The following is a 16,537-nucleotide window of genomic DNA, read 5'->3' as shown; positions in this document are numbered from 1 at the left end:
ACGGTGAGATTGATCATCAAATATCATTTTAGTTGATTTTAAATTGAATATCGATTTTTTTAAAATAATCTATTAGATATTTCCATTATTATTTCTTTCTTTTTAAAATACTTATTTTGATTTTTTATATTTGTAACTTGTTTGCAAAAATAAAATAAAAAATCTTGCTAAGTTATTTCCAGTCAAAATCAAATCAGTTTCTTTTTAGACATATCTTAGTAAGTTATACTTTGTTTATTTTCAATTGTTGTTCTAAGTTATTTGAATATCAGAAACTTAATAAATCTACTATTTTTTTATGAAATTAATTGTTTTTTAAACATTTGTATTTTTTTTAGGTTACGAGTGAAGTGTTAAATACCATCACAAATATGCTCACAAATATTAGGTTACGAGTTTAAATTGGGATAAAAGTATTTAGTCTATTTAAGTATGCAATTTTTCTCACTAAATGATAAGTGCAATTATTAAAAAAACATTAATAAAGTACAGTTATTCAAAAAGCTCGGATGAAATTGTAACCAAAAAAAAAAAAAAAAAAGCTCGGATGAAAATGGACGTGAACGACAACACTCCCACATTAAAGATCAAAACCTTCAGAGGACGCAAATGGAAGTCCTCCTTTATGCCATCTTGATAAAGTAAAGGTGTCGAGCTAACAACGTTAAACAAGCTCTTGTTAGAAGGCAACCCAAATTTCTTTGAGACTGACGCACATAATTCACTTTTGAATCATGCATTATACACTCTGAAGCCCGGATACGAGATACGATACTGCACGTTACGCCGATACGGGAAAATTTCAAAAATCAAGATACGATACGGCTGAGATACGTTAATAAAAAAATTATATAATTAAATGTACAATATAATTATAACCATTTTTTTAATATGCAAATATATTAACAAACAAAAGAAACCAGTCATAGGCTCGTAGCACATCAACATAAATATAAATAATATTGACGATTAAGAGAGTGATGATTAGTCAATTACATACACGATATATCCCAAAAAGAGCACCATAAGTGTTATACTGTATCCAAAAGGAACATTGTTAGTGTTATACTATATCGATCCAAAAAAGAAGCATTATACTCAAGAGTTAAGTTATTTTAGTTAACATTAATTGGGAAGTATTGGGGCAGGTATCGATGCAGTATAATTATCAGATACTTTCGTGATACGTATAGGGAAGTATCAGATAATTATTTTTTTAAAAAAATAAAATTTAATCTTCGGATACTCTCCTGATACGTATCGAGAAGTATCAGACAGGTATCGGTGCAGGATGCGCAAGGGATACGATACGTCATCCATTTTGAAGTATCGGGGTTTCACAGATTATACACTATTCTTTTAAGACTAATTGATTCACTGGGAATCCTTGCGAATCATTTCTCGCATTCAATTAAATATCTTTTTGAGGACTTTTGTTTGAGGATAAACAAAGTTCTAAGTCGGGGAGAGTTAATAAGTGCCAAATTACTGTTGTTTTCCACAACATTTATCTTTTTGAGGACTTTTGTATTTGTAAACTGTGCCAGAAAGCTATTACGTTTATTTTCCATACATTTCTATAGATTTTGAACATGTCTACACCAATACGGAGTAAATGAAGGGAAGCACACGCGCCAGAGCATCACAAAGGCATTTGGAGAAAAGCACGATTCGCTAGGCAAGCTTGACATGGTGAAAACGAGCCATAACAAATAGTTCAAGAAGGAAAAGCCAAAGACGATTTCCTAGGTGAGATTTGGTATGCAAAGCAAACTAAGGCGATTCAAGAAAAATATCTGAAGACATCAGATTTTTCTCTCCTTTGAAGAAACCTCGACTCGCTAGGCGAACTTGACTGCATCTAGCGAACTTAAATTTCAAAACTTCTAAATAGAGATGTAGTTCATTTCAATAGAGTAATCCATTGTAAATTCTGAAACATTATAGAGATAGACCGAGGGTAGAAAGGAGAGGAACCCATTGGAGGGCTAAAGAAACTTGGAGACAAGCTTGTTGATGCTTCTCTAAACAATGCAATTACAAAGATTAATCTCAAGAACACACCTTAGCTTGACCTCAGATAATGTATTTTTCTATGAATTAGATATCCTCTATGCACAACTACAAAGATTAATCTCTTGAATCCGATATAAACTCTACGATTGACAAAACTCTCATTCAAGATCTGACATTGTTAATTTTTGTTGGGTCAAGTAGCGTAAGAATTCACCTTTAAAACTAGATTCGAAAGAATACTAATCTATCACATTGCGAAGAAAATATCTGGTGAATAAAAAAAAGAACATTTTTCAAAAAAAAGGAATGAATACCTTTCAAAATAAAAAGGCATGAATAAGGCACACGCCCCAAGTTCAAATTCAATTTCCACACTTGTCATCATAGGATATATCACACCCCCCATACATTCCCCTCTCCTCCTTCATTTTCATACTCTCTACTTGCACAAAATTCCACAAAACGATCATAACTATCCCCTTATCTTTCTCACGAATGCATAATCAACCACCATGTATATAAATACACCTTCTTCTCTTCTCAGAACAACCAAACCTAACAAACTCTTTTCTTCTCCCATTTCTAGAACCTTCTTTTCTTCTCCTATATCTTCCCGCACTTCTAGATCCTTCTTCTCTTCTTCCCTTCCTCGCTTCAACCGCCGCTTCCATTCTTCCTCTCATCTCTCTCTCCGTCCTCAGATCACCGCCGTTGCTCCCGTCGTCGAACGCTTCCACCGCAAAATTGCCACCATGGGTACGTTACTACGTAACTAACTTCAATGATCGTCATTGTTTTTTTATTTGAAATGAAATTTGTTTATTTTTGTAGTTCTGATTTTTTATGTTTGTGATATTTAGATTTGAATTTTGTGTTGTGAATTGTGATGATTTGTTATTATTGCATTGCAGCGAGTGAGAATCCTTTCAAGGGAAACTTGACAAGTCTTCCTAAGCCAGGTGGTGGCGAATTTGGAAAATTTTACAGTCTTCCTTCTCTGAATGATCCAAGAATTGGTAATAATTTCCGTACTTGCCTTAGCATCGGTGAATCCACTGACGCATTGACACTGATAATAATTTGAGAAATTTAAATTGAATGTAATCGCGTGTTAGACTTCGAACACACATTGATTTCAATATGAATATTACAAACTACTTACATACAATGCTTAATGGAATTGAAATTGTCAGGTGGTTAGCATTTTTATTTTGTAGGAAGAAAAACGCGGTTGGAATCCTTGATTTTACATTTTGAGACTTTAATTTAAATCTTGCACAAGAAAGTGTAAAGGAGTTAAAAAAGAAATCACTTTAAGAGTCGAACTCGATACCCGATTATCGTTTAAAACATGGCTTGCCACCGTGGCGAAATGATATTTGTTAAAATATGTTATCTTGTATACTATATATATTAATTTTTTCCTTGGGTGGGCTGTGACCCACGCCAGTCCTCATTAAGCTCCGCCACTGACCTTGGCATGTTATATTTCATGGCTTAAACCATGTTATTTTGTATTGATTTATTAAATGTAAAGGAATAAGGGGGAGCCTTGGCGCAACGGTAAAGTTGTTGCAATTTGACTGAAAGGTCATGGGTTAAAGTCCTGAAATTGTGTCAAAAACCGGGATTCCCTTTTTTTTTTTTTTTATTAAATGTTAAGGAATAGGAGTATTGGTTAAAATATGTGAAATTTGTAATTTCATGTTAATATTGTCCATTACTGAAGATTACTTTCGTTGATGTATTAAATGACCGCTGATATCAACTTTATGTATGCATAACAGACAAGTTGCCATACTCGATTAGAATTCTCCTTGAATCCGCCATTCGCAACTGCGATAATTTCCAAGTCACTAAAGAAGATGTTGAGAAGATTATTGACTGGGAAAACACTTCTACAAAGCAAGTTGAGATTCCTTTCAAGCCGGCCCGTGTTCTCTTGCAGGTAAATTGTCAACTCCTGAAATCTAGATACAATGAAGTATTTATATTAATTAAGTGTAATATGTTACCTTCATTTGAATTTTGAACTTTTTTCATCTCCTCAGGATTTTACTGGAGTCCCAGCTGTCGTGGACTTGGCTTGCATGCGAGATGCTATGAATAAGCTTGGAAGTGATTCAAATAAAATCAATCCTCTGGTATGTCTTTCTTATCACTTGCATGCCCTTCTTTTCTGTAAGAATGAATCATTGATGACTGACCGAAGAGATTTCAAAATTTTCAGATTTACTTTTGTATTATGGCATCATCATTTGTTATGTGCAGTACACAAATGTTTTTGAATTTCATGTATTACTTAGTGAGAGGTTAGCTATTGTCCTGTACTTGACATATCGAGATGTAAACCATTTTTGCCATTTAACTCGGTAGCTGCAAATAGTATTTTATCTGAAAACTGTTTGCTAATGTGTTTAGCTTTTGGTGGATATTGGCAATTTTTTTGACTTGTTGAATTAAAATTGGTCTGTCAAAGTTGGAATGATTACAAAAAGTTAGTTTGATAAGCAACTCTATTCTGCAGAGTTTTAAGGTTCTTGGATTTGGAAAAATGTAATCTTAGATGTATTTTCCTTGTATTTTATGTTTGTTAGAAGTGGTTTTTGAACAGTGATTGTTGGCAGGTTCCTGTTGATCTCGTCGTTGACCATTCAGTTCAAGTTGACGTGGCAAGGTCAGAAAATGCAGTGCAGGCTAATATGGAACTTGAATTCCAGAGAAACAAGGAGAGATTTGCTTTTCTTAAATGGGGATCAACTGCATTCCGTAACATGCTCGTTGTTCCTCCTGGTTCTGGTATAGTACATCAGGTAAGTTTGGAAACAAACATGCAAAATAAGTGTACGGTATTTAAATGTCTTTTGTTATTGTAAATTGTTAAAGGACTAATAGTTATGGAATGCTTGAGTGAAATTCCACTCAGCTGATCTGGTTTATATACACTCTAGAGAGTAAATACAATAGGGGAGTTACAAGAATATTAATCAGCTTTCTAGTTCCTAAGTACATGAATGTGATTTACTAGGCAGATAATTAACTATTGAACTTCTAGCTACATCAATAACTGTACATATTAATAAGGTATTTATTTTATAATTCCAACATAAATATTAGGGACTTATGATGTGATACCTCGTGTTCCAGGTCAATCTTGAATATCTTGGACGGGTAGTTTTTAACAATGAGGGCTTACTCTATCCTGACAGTGTGGTTGGGACTGATTCACATACAACTATGATAGATGGGCTTGGTGTTGCTGGCTGGGGTGTTGGAGGTATCGAAGCTGAGGCAGCAATGCTCGGTCAGGTACACTGCCTTCCTAGTTCTTATTTTGATATATACATGTTATGTAAAGAATGTTGATTCTATCCAAAACACCGATGATTAATGATTGTCAATCATATTTAACTCTTTAAGTATTTATTTTCTTTATCTTTGAATGAGCATGTGCTGCAGTTAAAATACAGTGTGATGATTCTAATGCCGTGTGCTATGCTTGCAGCCTATGAGCATGGTTTTGCCTGGAGTTGTTGGGTTCAAGCTATCTGGAAATCTGCAGAATGGTGTTACGGCAACTGACTTAGTTCTAACTGTGACACAGATTCTTAGAAAGCACGGTGTTGTAGGGAAATTTGTTGAATTTTATGGTAATTAAACACCCTCGACTCTCAAAGGCCTACTGCTAAATATTTGTTTTCTTCATTTTTCAACACCGGATGATTGTCCTTACTAACAGTTTTCATGGTTTCATTCAATAGGTGATGGTATGAGTAAATTATCTTTAGCTGACAGAGCTACTATTGCTAATATGTCTCCTGAATATGGTGCCACCATGGGCTTCTTCCCTGTGGATCACGTTACATTACAATATCTCAAGCTAACTGGGAGAAGTGATGAGACTGTAAGTACTATCAACTCATTTATTAATTTCTATGGGATACCTATAGAATAGAACTATTTGACCTTTATTCTGTCTGAATACAGGTGGCGATGATAGAGTCTTATCTCAGGGCAAACAATCTGTTTGTTGACTATAATGAGGTAATGTTGGTATATTGCAGTTTCCCTAGACACCCTCTTTTAAAAAATTACATATGTATATGTGTTAAGTTTATAGAATGCTAATTTATTTTTCATATCAGCCGCAACAAGATAGGGCTTATTCATCATATCTTGAACTAAACCTGTCCGACGTAGAACCATGTATCTCAGGACCAAAGAGGTAAGGTTCCTATTCTCTTACATGCCGCTCTGTCTGTTAATGTTGTTTTCTTATATCGATTTCCATCTTGTTATCAATCTAATAATGCATACTGAATGCTATTATTTCCAGACCCCACGACCGTGTGCCTTTGAAAGAAATGAAGGCTGACTGGCATTCGTGTCTTGATAACAAAGTTGGGTTTAAGGTTAGTAATACTGTGACATTCAAAAAACTTTTCTCATGTTTTGGTGTTGTATGAAGAAAAAATGATTTTGTACTCTGTAACTTGAATTAGCTGTTGATTGTCAGTTTTAAACAAAATTGCTAAGTATTTACTGCCCATTTGGTTGTTTTTGTTATAGTCTCAGTTCCAGTATTTGTCTGAGGTAGCAATCCAACAAATAATTGTTCACTGGGCTGTTTACTGATTTTCATAGTTGGAATTATTGCATCTGACACATCGGCTTGAATCAGTTTGTTTTTGCAGCTTCATACCATCAGACATCAATATATTTTTTAATTGTTCATTTTAATTACTTGAAGTATAGACCTTTGACTTGCAGATTCAGTGTCATTCACAAAATTCTTAAGAACATATGAGGTTCATTTTTATAATTATGTTACTTCTGTCTGCTTGTTTCATCAACTTACTCAACGCCTGAAGTGACATTGCTATATTACTGATATAGTTATCAACGTTATTTCTGTCATTCACTTGTAACTTATATTTATCAAATTGTTGGTGACTTTCATCTTCAATGAGTGTCAAGCTACTTTTGATTACTTTTGTGTGACACGACATCTTCTGTTCTTTGAGAAATTCAAGGCTTTCCTTTATTCTAGACATTACTCATTAATATTTTTTCAAGACTCTGTCTTGGTACCTTAATGGCAGCAAAGATGTCAAAGGCTCTGTTTAATTTTATTATGCTTTCTTTTTCATTTTGGGTATGCAGAAGTGGAGTCATCCTTGTTTCATGGACTATTGCCTTACCACAGCCGTAGTCCGCAGATGAGTATACGATGCTAATATAGTAATGTATGTTATATTTAAATACAGGGATTTGCTATACCAAAAGAGGCACAGGAAAAAGTTGTGAAATTTGATTTTAATGGGCAACCAGCAGAGCTCAAGCATGGCAGTGTAGTGATTGCTGCAATCACAAGCTGTACGAATACATCAAACCCAAGTGTTATGCTTGGGGCTGGTCTTGTAGCGAAAAAGGCTCATGAGCTTGGTTTGCAGGTTAGTATAACAATGCTGTGTCTCTCCTTTTTGGTGTTTGTTTTTGCTTCCACTAATAAAAGGGACACATTGTTTCTCTTATATGTGATCCTTTTCTTTTTAAAATTCTTATCATTGTTGTTTTTTTTTTCACTATTTTGCCAGGTCAAGCCTTGGGTTAAAACAAGTCTTGCTCCAGGCTCTGGAGTTGTTACTAAATATCTACTCCAGAGGTATTGTGTACTTCTTACAAGAATTCCACAACTGTAATTTATATCACTGTATGATCCTTTCCAGTCTGCACATTTAAGGAAAATTCAATCTAAATTTGTATTTGTTTCTACTTTATGCCAGTGGACTGCAAAAGTATCTAAATGAACAAGGTTTTCATATTGTTGGATTTGGCTGTACAACATGTATTGGCAATTCAGGGGATCTGAATGAATCTGTTGCTTCTGCCATCTCAGAAAATGGTAATATTTCAGAACAAAATGCTATTTATTTGAACTGAAGCTGATTTCTATGCAACACTCAGATTTCTTATTTTTTTAACATATATATATATATATATATATATATAATGGTACTAAAATTGATAGATAATGTTTCACTGTGAACACAATGACAGAGTACAATTGTAGGAAATAAAATTGCAAGAAAATAAGGATAGTAAAATGAGAGAAGAGGTTAGGAGAAGAATGTTGACATCACACATATTCCATGCTTATTTCCTTGGCTTTTCTCATATTTATAAGGGTCCATATTCCTATTTCCCATAATGCCCCTTCTAACTCTAAGACTCATTACATTACCATCCCCTTTAAAATCAACCTTGTCCTCAAGGTTGAAGCCAAAATAATAATGTTGAATAGTAGTTGTAGATAGTTGTAGTAGTGACTTTCAAGTAACCTCTAAAGTCACATAAACCTTGCCCACGAATAAGAGAACATCCACCCGGATCCCATTGTTTGAACGGAGGGTATTGAACTGTCATATGAGGCTCCAATTGTTGTTCACCGGGCTCCCATTGGTTTCCTTTTACAATGCTCCTTGAAACCAACACATTTTGCTTTTCTTTATGGTCAATCCAATGTGCATGGGACAACCTGTAACATTGAGTTGTCATAGTGCCATAATGCACCATTTTTTGCACAATAATGACCATATACCAAACATAATTTTCAATTCCAGAGTCACAAATCCATCTTAGGAGATCAAGAACGTCATACATAAATTGCATAACCACAACAACATAACATTTAGAAACACATCCATATGATAGCAATTCCATTGAAAAGTGCGTAGCCATATTAGAGAGGTCGGGAGGCTCCGGAGGTGGTGGTGCCGCGGTGAGGTTGCTTGTCACTGTGAGTAAGAGAAGCAAAGATAAACAGCTTTGTTCATGCAGATGCTGCACAAGTAGTGATGTCCGGATGACAACTTCGTCAGGTGGTTCCGGTGGCGGTGGAGGATTTGCCACAATGTAATCAAGCTCAAGATGGTTAATGTGAATGCCTTCTGAAGCATACCTTTTCAGTGTCAAATGAGAGTATGGCTCTACTTTGTAGTTAAGAATTGCATTATATCCAAGCATAATTAATATTAGGACCAACCTTTCCACACTTTCTGCACCTTCAATGATATAAAAATCTTTCAATTGATCAATTTGCACAAGAGGTTGACCAATTATACCAGAGAAAAAACAGTATTTTATGAACACATCAAGAGTTGGGAATATAGTTTGGAAGGGAAGAACCATGCCTCTTATTTCCCTTCTACTAGCCATGACATTAGTAACTCTTTCAGTCAACAACTTGAGCTTCATGCCTCTTGCAACAGCTTGAGAATTCTTTCACATGACTCTTGGATTTCTCGTGCACAGTCAGCCATACGCAAATCGTTTTGTTGGTTCGATTCAGCGGTGGAAGATATGGGGTGAGATGTACATGGTTGTGTCGGAGGTTGTGGAATTGAGTTCTCAACACCATGGGAAGCCCTTCTGGAGAAGTATTGGCGTTGCAAATCCATTTTGGCTTCTATTCGATCCATGATAGTATAACCTGGTCCGTCCAAATAAGCAAGTTGTGCCCATCGAGCATTATGCTCAGCTTCCATTTGCATCCATCGATTTGCTCCTGCTGAAACCCATTCATCATGCTTTGCCATGGTGACAATGAAAGCACCAATGTAATGGTACTAAAATTGATAGATAATGTTTCACTGTGAACACACAATGACAGAGTACAATTGTAGGAAATAAAATTGCAAGAAAATAAGGATAGTAAAATGAGAGAAGAGGTTAGGAGAAGAATGTTGACATCACACATATTCCATGCTTATTTCCTTGGCTTTTCTCATATTTATAAGGGTCCATATTCCTATTTCCCATAATGCCCCTTCTAACTCTAAGACTCATTACAATATCCTATTAGACATATTCTACTTTATGTGTTTACCTTGTTGATTTTTTGTTTGTTTTCGGATCCAGACATTGTAGCAGCTGCTGTGTTGTCTGGGAACCGTAATTTTGAGGGCCGGGTTCATCCCTTGACAAGAGCTAACTATCTTGCCTCACCTCCTCTGGTTGTTGCTTATGCTCTTGCTGGCACGGTATGCGTGTCTAATTCATATTTCTGATGAGTTTCTCCATTTTTTTGCTTCTTTCGCAATATTATCTCTCTTTCATCCGGGTCTGTAAAAGGCAATAGTTGTATCACTCATTTGTTGGAAGTAAACAGAAAATCATAAAATTATTGTAGGCTAATAAAAGACATTGTTATTGGTCTAGTTACGTAATCTTCATTTGTTTTCAACTTGCATGAATCAGCAGCCTTAAAGCCATGAGTGAGAGCTGGGTATATGTGCTGCTCGCTGTGGGTTATGAGATTCGACTCACACGGGTTTGTGCTGTATAAAGTGATCCATTTACACGCAGACCTATACTGGTTTGTCCACCTAAGCAGCGAATGAAACTGACTTGATTATTCCCTCCATTATTTTTTAGTTGTCGTTTTAAGGTTATCTACATTTACCAAAAAAAGCAATTACTTTTGATGAATTATATGTCATTTTCCTATGCTACCCTTAACTATTTATTATCTCATTCCACTTATTTCTCTTTTTGCAATAAATACATAATGGTATTATTAATAAAACAATATTTTGAAAATGAGAAGTAAATAGAAATAAACTTTTTCTACAAATGTGACAAGTAAAAAGGACTTTGACATTTTTTTTATGTTTGGTTGTTCTGTAGAGTTTTTACTTTTAAGATTTTGCTATTTGATTGATCATAATAACTCTAGTGTACTTGTTAATTTTTTTTTTTCATGTATAATATTTTCGTACTCAATCCAATCAACTTGTGGGCCAACCCAATCAAACTTGTTTAATTCTGGTGCATCATTTATGCAAACTAGGTTAAATTGAATACCCAGCTCTGTACATACTTTAGTTTATTTGGACTCAAAGTGGGGACCCAAATGGATCATTTCCCTTCTCAATTTTTACATATCAAATAATTCCTTAATCCGATTCTAGTAATCTTTGTATATACTAGTGACGTTTGGGAGCCTGGTTTTGGATTCGGGCAACATAATTGCGCACATTTGCATATGAAACAATAAACACTAATATTTTGGTCTTTTTTTTGTATAATGAATTTAGTTTTGAATATTTTTTTCCTGACAGAGAATGTCTTCTCATAGACTAAAATTATTGTGAATGTTCTACCGACTATCGAGTATAAGATTTATTTAGAACCTTCTTTAGTTGGTAGGGTGCATATTATATTTGTTTGATGACAAGGTTTAGATTTATTTAGAACCTTCTTTAGTTGGTAGGGTGCATATTATATTTGTTTGGTGACAAGGTTTATGAAATTTAATTTTGAAAGATATCAAGATCTACAATTTTGTAATTTCATCAAGTCCCTTTTGGTAAAATTTCCAGGTTGACATTGACTTTGAGAAGGAGCCAATTGGAACGGGGAAGGATGGCAAGAATGTCTACCTCAGGGATATCTGGCCATCTACTGAAGAAATTGCAGAGGTGAGTGAGACCAAAATTGGCCATTACATGTAATTTTGGTCTAAATACTTGCCAATGCATATGCCATATGGCAAAAATAACTTTGGGTGGCTTTGCTTGTAGACTGTTCAATCTAGCGTGTTACCTGACATGTTCCGAAGTACATATGAGTCTATCACAAAGGGTAACCCTATGTGGAACAAACTGCAAGTTCCAGCTGATACTCTCTACTCTTGGGACACCAACTCAACATATATTCATGAACCTCCATACTTCAAGAACATGACCATGGATCCTCCTGGATCTCATGGTGTGAAAGATGCCTATTGCCTGCTAAACTTTGGTGACAGTATAACCACCGATCATATTTCTCCAGCTGGAAGTATTAACAAGGACAGTCCTGCTGCTAAATACCTACTAGAGCGTGGGGTTGAACGCAAGGACTTCAATTCTTATGGAAGTCGTCGGGGAAATGATGAGGTGATGGCGAGGGGAACTTTTGCCAACATTCGCCTTGTTAACAAGCTCTTAAACGGGGAAGTTGGCCCTAAGACAGTTCACATTCCAACTGGTGAGAAGCTTTGTGTGTTCGATGCAGCAATGGTAAGTTAAGCCCTACTAAGTATGTCATGTTATTTGTTCACTGTTTTGAACTTTTAGAGTGGCAAATCATAGTTTATTCTATATCATATTTTATGGTGCTGATGTCTTTTCTATAATGATTTTCAAGCTAACAGCAGTGTGTTTTTGATTAAATGATAATTTGTAAACGCTTCCTTCAATGAATTCGTTTGCTTCTTCTGTACACGAATCAACATCGAGTTTTGCTTATTCAGATTTGACAATAGATACTTTAAGTGCTGCGAAGCTCGATAGTCTGACAAGTGACAAGGACATTATGTGTTGTTAATTTACCGTGATACTCCCTTTTATAAAAATTAACTCCTTTTTACTCTCCCCCAAAAAATAATTAGTAGATGCCATTGCAGCAAAGAATGTTGTATGTAATCATTATTTAAATTTAGATGTCTTAAGTTTCTAATCCCCTGGATTTGTTCTCTTTTGTCAGAGATACAAGACTTCTGGGCAAGACACCATTGTGCTGGCTGGAGCTGAGTATGGCAGTGGAAGTTCTAGGGATTGGGCTGCCAAGGGTCCAATGTTATTGGTGAGTTCCTTTATAAGTAGTTTATATATTTTGAGTTGTGATTGAGTTGAGTTTTCTATTTGATTTTCTTAAAATCTAAATGTCAATTTTCTGGTGGATGATGATACATTTACATTTCAATAGGGGGTCAAAGCTGTGATAGCTAAAAGTTTCGAGAGAATTCATCGCAGTAACTTGGTGGGAATGGGTATTATCCCTCTTTGCTACAAACCTGGGGAGGATGCAGACACATTGGGATTGACTGGTCATGAACGTTTTACAATAGACCTTCCAAGTAAAATCAGTGAGATCAAGCCTGGCCAAGATGTCAAAGTCACAACTGATAGTGGAAAATCTTTCACCTGCATAGCACGCTTTGACACCGAGGTAATTTAAGCTTATTACCAATTTGTGTCTTTTGCCGCTCACTTTTACTAGAGTTACTGTAGCGTTTGCAGGTTATGATCCAATCTAACCTTAAACATGCTTTGCTATAACCTGTTTTGTGCCTGATATTCAGGTGGAACTTGCATACTTCAACCATGGAGGAATTCTTCCATATGTCATACGTAACCTCATTAAGCAGTGAAGCTGACGTTGATAGAAAAAACTACAAGGTCATTGCCACCGTACGCTTTTCAAGTTGTAAAATGTCACAGAATAAATTTTCCAATAGATATAGGATAAGATCCCTTTAAGGGAGGCAATTTTTGACTCTTATCTAGCATTTATTTTTTAGGCGTATGAATCTACTTTGTAGATTTCAGTTTTTGTGCAATATATGTGGCCATTGAAATTGTTGGCAAATTGGATAAGCCGACGTAAACCCCGGCGATTGCTGGCGGCATTTGTTAAAGTATCAAGAAACTGGTGAACATCAACATCAAGAAACTGCTTCAATGACTTTGTGAGCGTACTCCCTCTTGTCATATTGATAAGCAACTATTCCCTTTTCTGATTCATTAAATAACTGATGTATTTGAACTATATTATAGTTTCAGATACATAAGTTATTCAATGAACTTGAAAATGAATATTTGCTTATAAATGTGACCGGAGGGAGTATAAGTGAAGCGAAGATTGAGTTTAATTATCAACAAAATATGGAATGGGTAAAAAAAGAAAAATACATTCATATATACGATAATTTTTGTGTAGAATTTATTTTAAAAATGATAATGTATTCTCTCTCGTATTTGCACTGGATTGGATTAATCATGAAATATTGTGGAAATTTTAAGAAAACGACTTCAATTATAACACATTTTTGAAGTTTCTGAGAAATATTGATTAAAATTATATGTATAGATATTTGAAGTATTCAAACATAAAAAAACATGCTATGATTAATGTATTAATTACAATATTTTTGATAAAATTTCTAAATTTTCATTGTGTAATTCAACTTTATTTAGGAGTGTTTTATGATATATGATCATCTTTTTTTTTTATGTCTCCCGAGAGGTCACTTGGTTTAGAGTATCGCTCATCAGCCTCGAGAAACTCGGTTCGAGACTCAACATTGAGAGCAGAGATGACACATAATATTTTCATATAACTATAAAATAAAATAATTAAGGGTCATGTTAACCAGTACCCCCGCGGCACTAGTTAAGCAGCTATAAGTGGAAAGAAAAAACAAAGTCGACATTAAAGACAACACTTTTTCAAGTTTCAAAAAGTAAAATACACAATTTTCGAGAAAATATTTCCATTTATAATTCCTTAACCAGTGCCTCGGGGGCATTGGTTAACATTTCCCAATAATTAATTATTGGAAAGTGATTTCTGTTATCAAATGGTCAAAATTTTCGAAGCCTGTTAATGTTGATATAGATTTTTGTTGAGTAAATAGGCAATTACCCCTCTGAAATTGTAAGTTTCGTCAATTACCCCCCTGAAATTAACAAAACGACAATTACCCCCCCTGAAATTGTACAACGTTAATCAATTTACCCCCTCCGTCAAATTTTTCTAACATGACGTTTTGCAAATAGCCCCCTGAAGTTTTGCACTTATGTGCAAAATGCCCCCTAAACTTAAATTTTTTTGTTTTTTTCTTATCCTTGACTTAAAAGATATTAAAGACAAACAATTAACGATTATCTTTAATATTTAAGGTTACAATAATAATATATCCTCTAAAAATAATGCAAAATTAATAACTTCATATTACTTTAGCAAAATGCATGTTTAGTTCAATTTTTAAGATAGAATAATTTTATTCAAACTTATCTTAAGAAACTGCTAGAATTAATTATTCATGAGGAATGCGTGTTTCTAGCTTACTTTGTTGTGAATTGGCGTGTCTCTGTTTTAATAAGTCATAAATTATGGAGAATTGAACAATCAAATGGCATAACAGAAACAAAATAAAATAACATACCCCTTTAAGAATGAAAGAGCAATGTAAAGTATTAAAGTTAATTGTTAATTGTTTGTCTTTAATATCTTTTGAGTTAAGGATAAGAAAAAAAAATATAAATTTTTAAGTTCGGGGGGCATTTTGCACATAAGTGCAAAACTTTAGGGGGGTATTTGGAAAACATCATGTTGACTAACAGAAAAATTTGACGGAGGGGGTAAATATATCTATACTATATACATAAAGAAAACCACCCTTTCGACACTTTTGAGTTGAATTTTTCTTTCCAATAATACCCTCAATTTTCAATTCAAATAATCACATGTAACAAATAGATAAGAACAAATTTAAATATTAAAACAAATGTAACAAACACGATATGAATATATATATATATATATATATATATATATATATATATTCCTTTATCATTTAAAAAGTGTAACAAACTAGATGAGTATATTTATACTTACTTTTTCATCATTCCAATTATACCCTTAAACAACTTTTTCTATAATAAAATTGTTGTTGGTGTCATTAAAAAAAGAATTTAGATTATATTTTTTTGTTATATTGTATTATTGTCGGTGTCATTGATATATATAATCATGGCTAGTTTGATTTTTTATAACTTGAAAGCAACAAACATTTATATATTTTTTTTTAATTTTAATCAAAATTTCATAAGAAAAACACCGTTAATAATTTTCAAATGTTAGCGCAATAAAAAGAGCGGAAACAGTTTGGATTTCACACCACATTCACAAACTAGATATCAACAATTCTTCATTCAGCCAAAATTTCAATATCTATTAATGGAGCTCAACATGGATATTTTAATTGCAGTAGGGGTGTTAGACAAGGAGATCCACTATCTCCTCTTTTATTTTGCATAGCTGAAGAAGTTCTAAGTAGGAGTATCAAGAAGTTAGTGGAAGAAGGGAAAATTGAACAGATAGCTGCTTCTAGATCAAAGTTGATTCCCTCTCATTGCATTTATGCTGATGATCTCATGGTGTATTGTAAAGGTAAGCTCTCAAGTCTAGAATCCCTCAAAGAAATCTTCACTAGATATGCTAATTGTTTTGGCCAGATTGTGAATATTAGCAAGTCATCAATTCATGCTGGTGGTGTGTCTACTTCTAGACTTAATCATATGGTGCAATTGCTTGGTTTCTCTCTTGGATCTCTTCCCTTCACTTATTTAGGTGCTCCCATTTTCAAAGGAAGACCAAAGAAAATTTATTTCCAGCCTATTGCTGATAGAGTGAAGATAAAACTTGCTTCTTAGAAGGCATCTCTCTTATCTATTGCTGGTAGAGTGCAATTGGTAAAGTCAGTAATACAAAGTATGTTTATTCACACTATGTCTGTGTTTTCTTGGCCAACAAGTTTGCTCAGGGAAATTGAAAAATGGATCAAAAATTTTATTTGGAGTGGGGACATAAACAAAAGGAAGTTAGTGACTGTAGCTTGGAAGAAAGTTTGTGTGGATACTGAGGAGGGTGGATTGGGAATAAGGTCACTTATTTGCCTTAATCATGCAAC

The 16,537-nt window shown here is 34.4% G+C and overlaps 1 protein-coding gene across 1 annotated transcript; it reads left to right on the top strand.

The window, feature by feature from the left end:
* The first annotated feature begins 2,368 nt into the window (after positions 1-2,368).
* Positions 2,369-13,515, top strand: LOC146929754 (aconitate hydratase, cytoplasmic). Its single transcript, XM_085701507.1, has 20 exons — positions 2,369-2,772; positions 2,928-3,032; positions 3,804-3,964; positions 4,068-4,160; positions 4,644-4,829; positions 5,164-5,325; positions 5,522-5,666; positions 5,778-5,920; positions 6,004-6,060; positions 6,162-6,241; positions 6,353-6,428; positions 7,284-7,469; positions 7,614-7,681; positions 7,803-7,921; positions 9,937-10,058; positions 11,400-11,498; positions 11,601-12,080; positions 12,547-12,645; positions 12,769-13,011; positions 13,145-13,515. The coding sequence occupies exons 1-20, from the start codon at positions 2,529-2,531 to the stop codon at positions 13,211-13,213; spliced, it is 2,937 nt and encodes a 978-aa protein (XP_085557633.1). The 5' UTR covers positions 2,369-2,528; the 3' UTR covers positions 13,214-13,515.
* Positions 13,516-16,537: the final 3,022 nt, after the last annotated feature.

The sequence above is a fragment of the Medicago sativa genome, chromosome 4 (assembly GCF_051527215.1).
Source record: "Medicago sativa cultivar Bolivia chromosome 4, Bolivia_mono, whole genome shotgun sequence".
Taxonomy (NCBI): domain Eukaryota; kingdom Viridiplantae; phylum Streptophyta; class Magnoliopsida; order Fabales; family Fabaceae; genus Medicago; species Medicago sativa.
The sequence above is the reverse complement of the archived record's forward strand: the minus strand, read 5'-3'. Positions and strand labels throughout refer to the sequence as shown.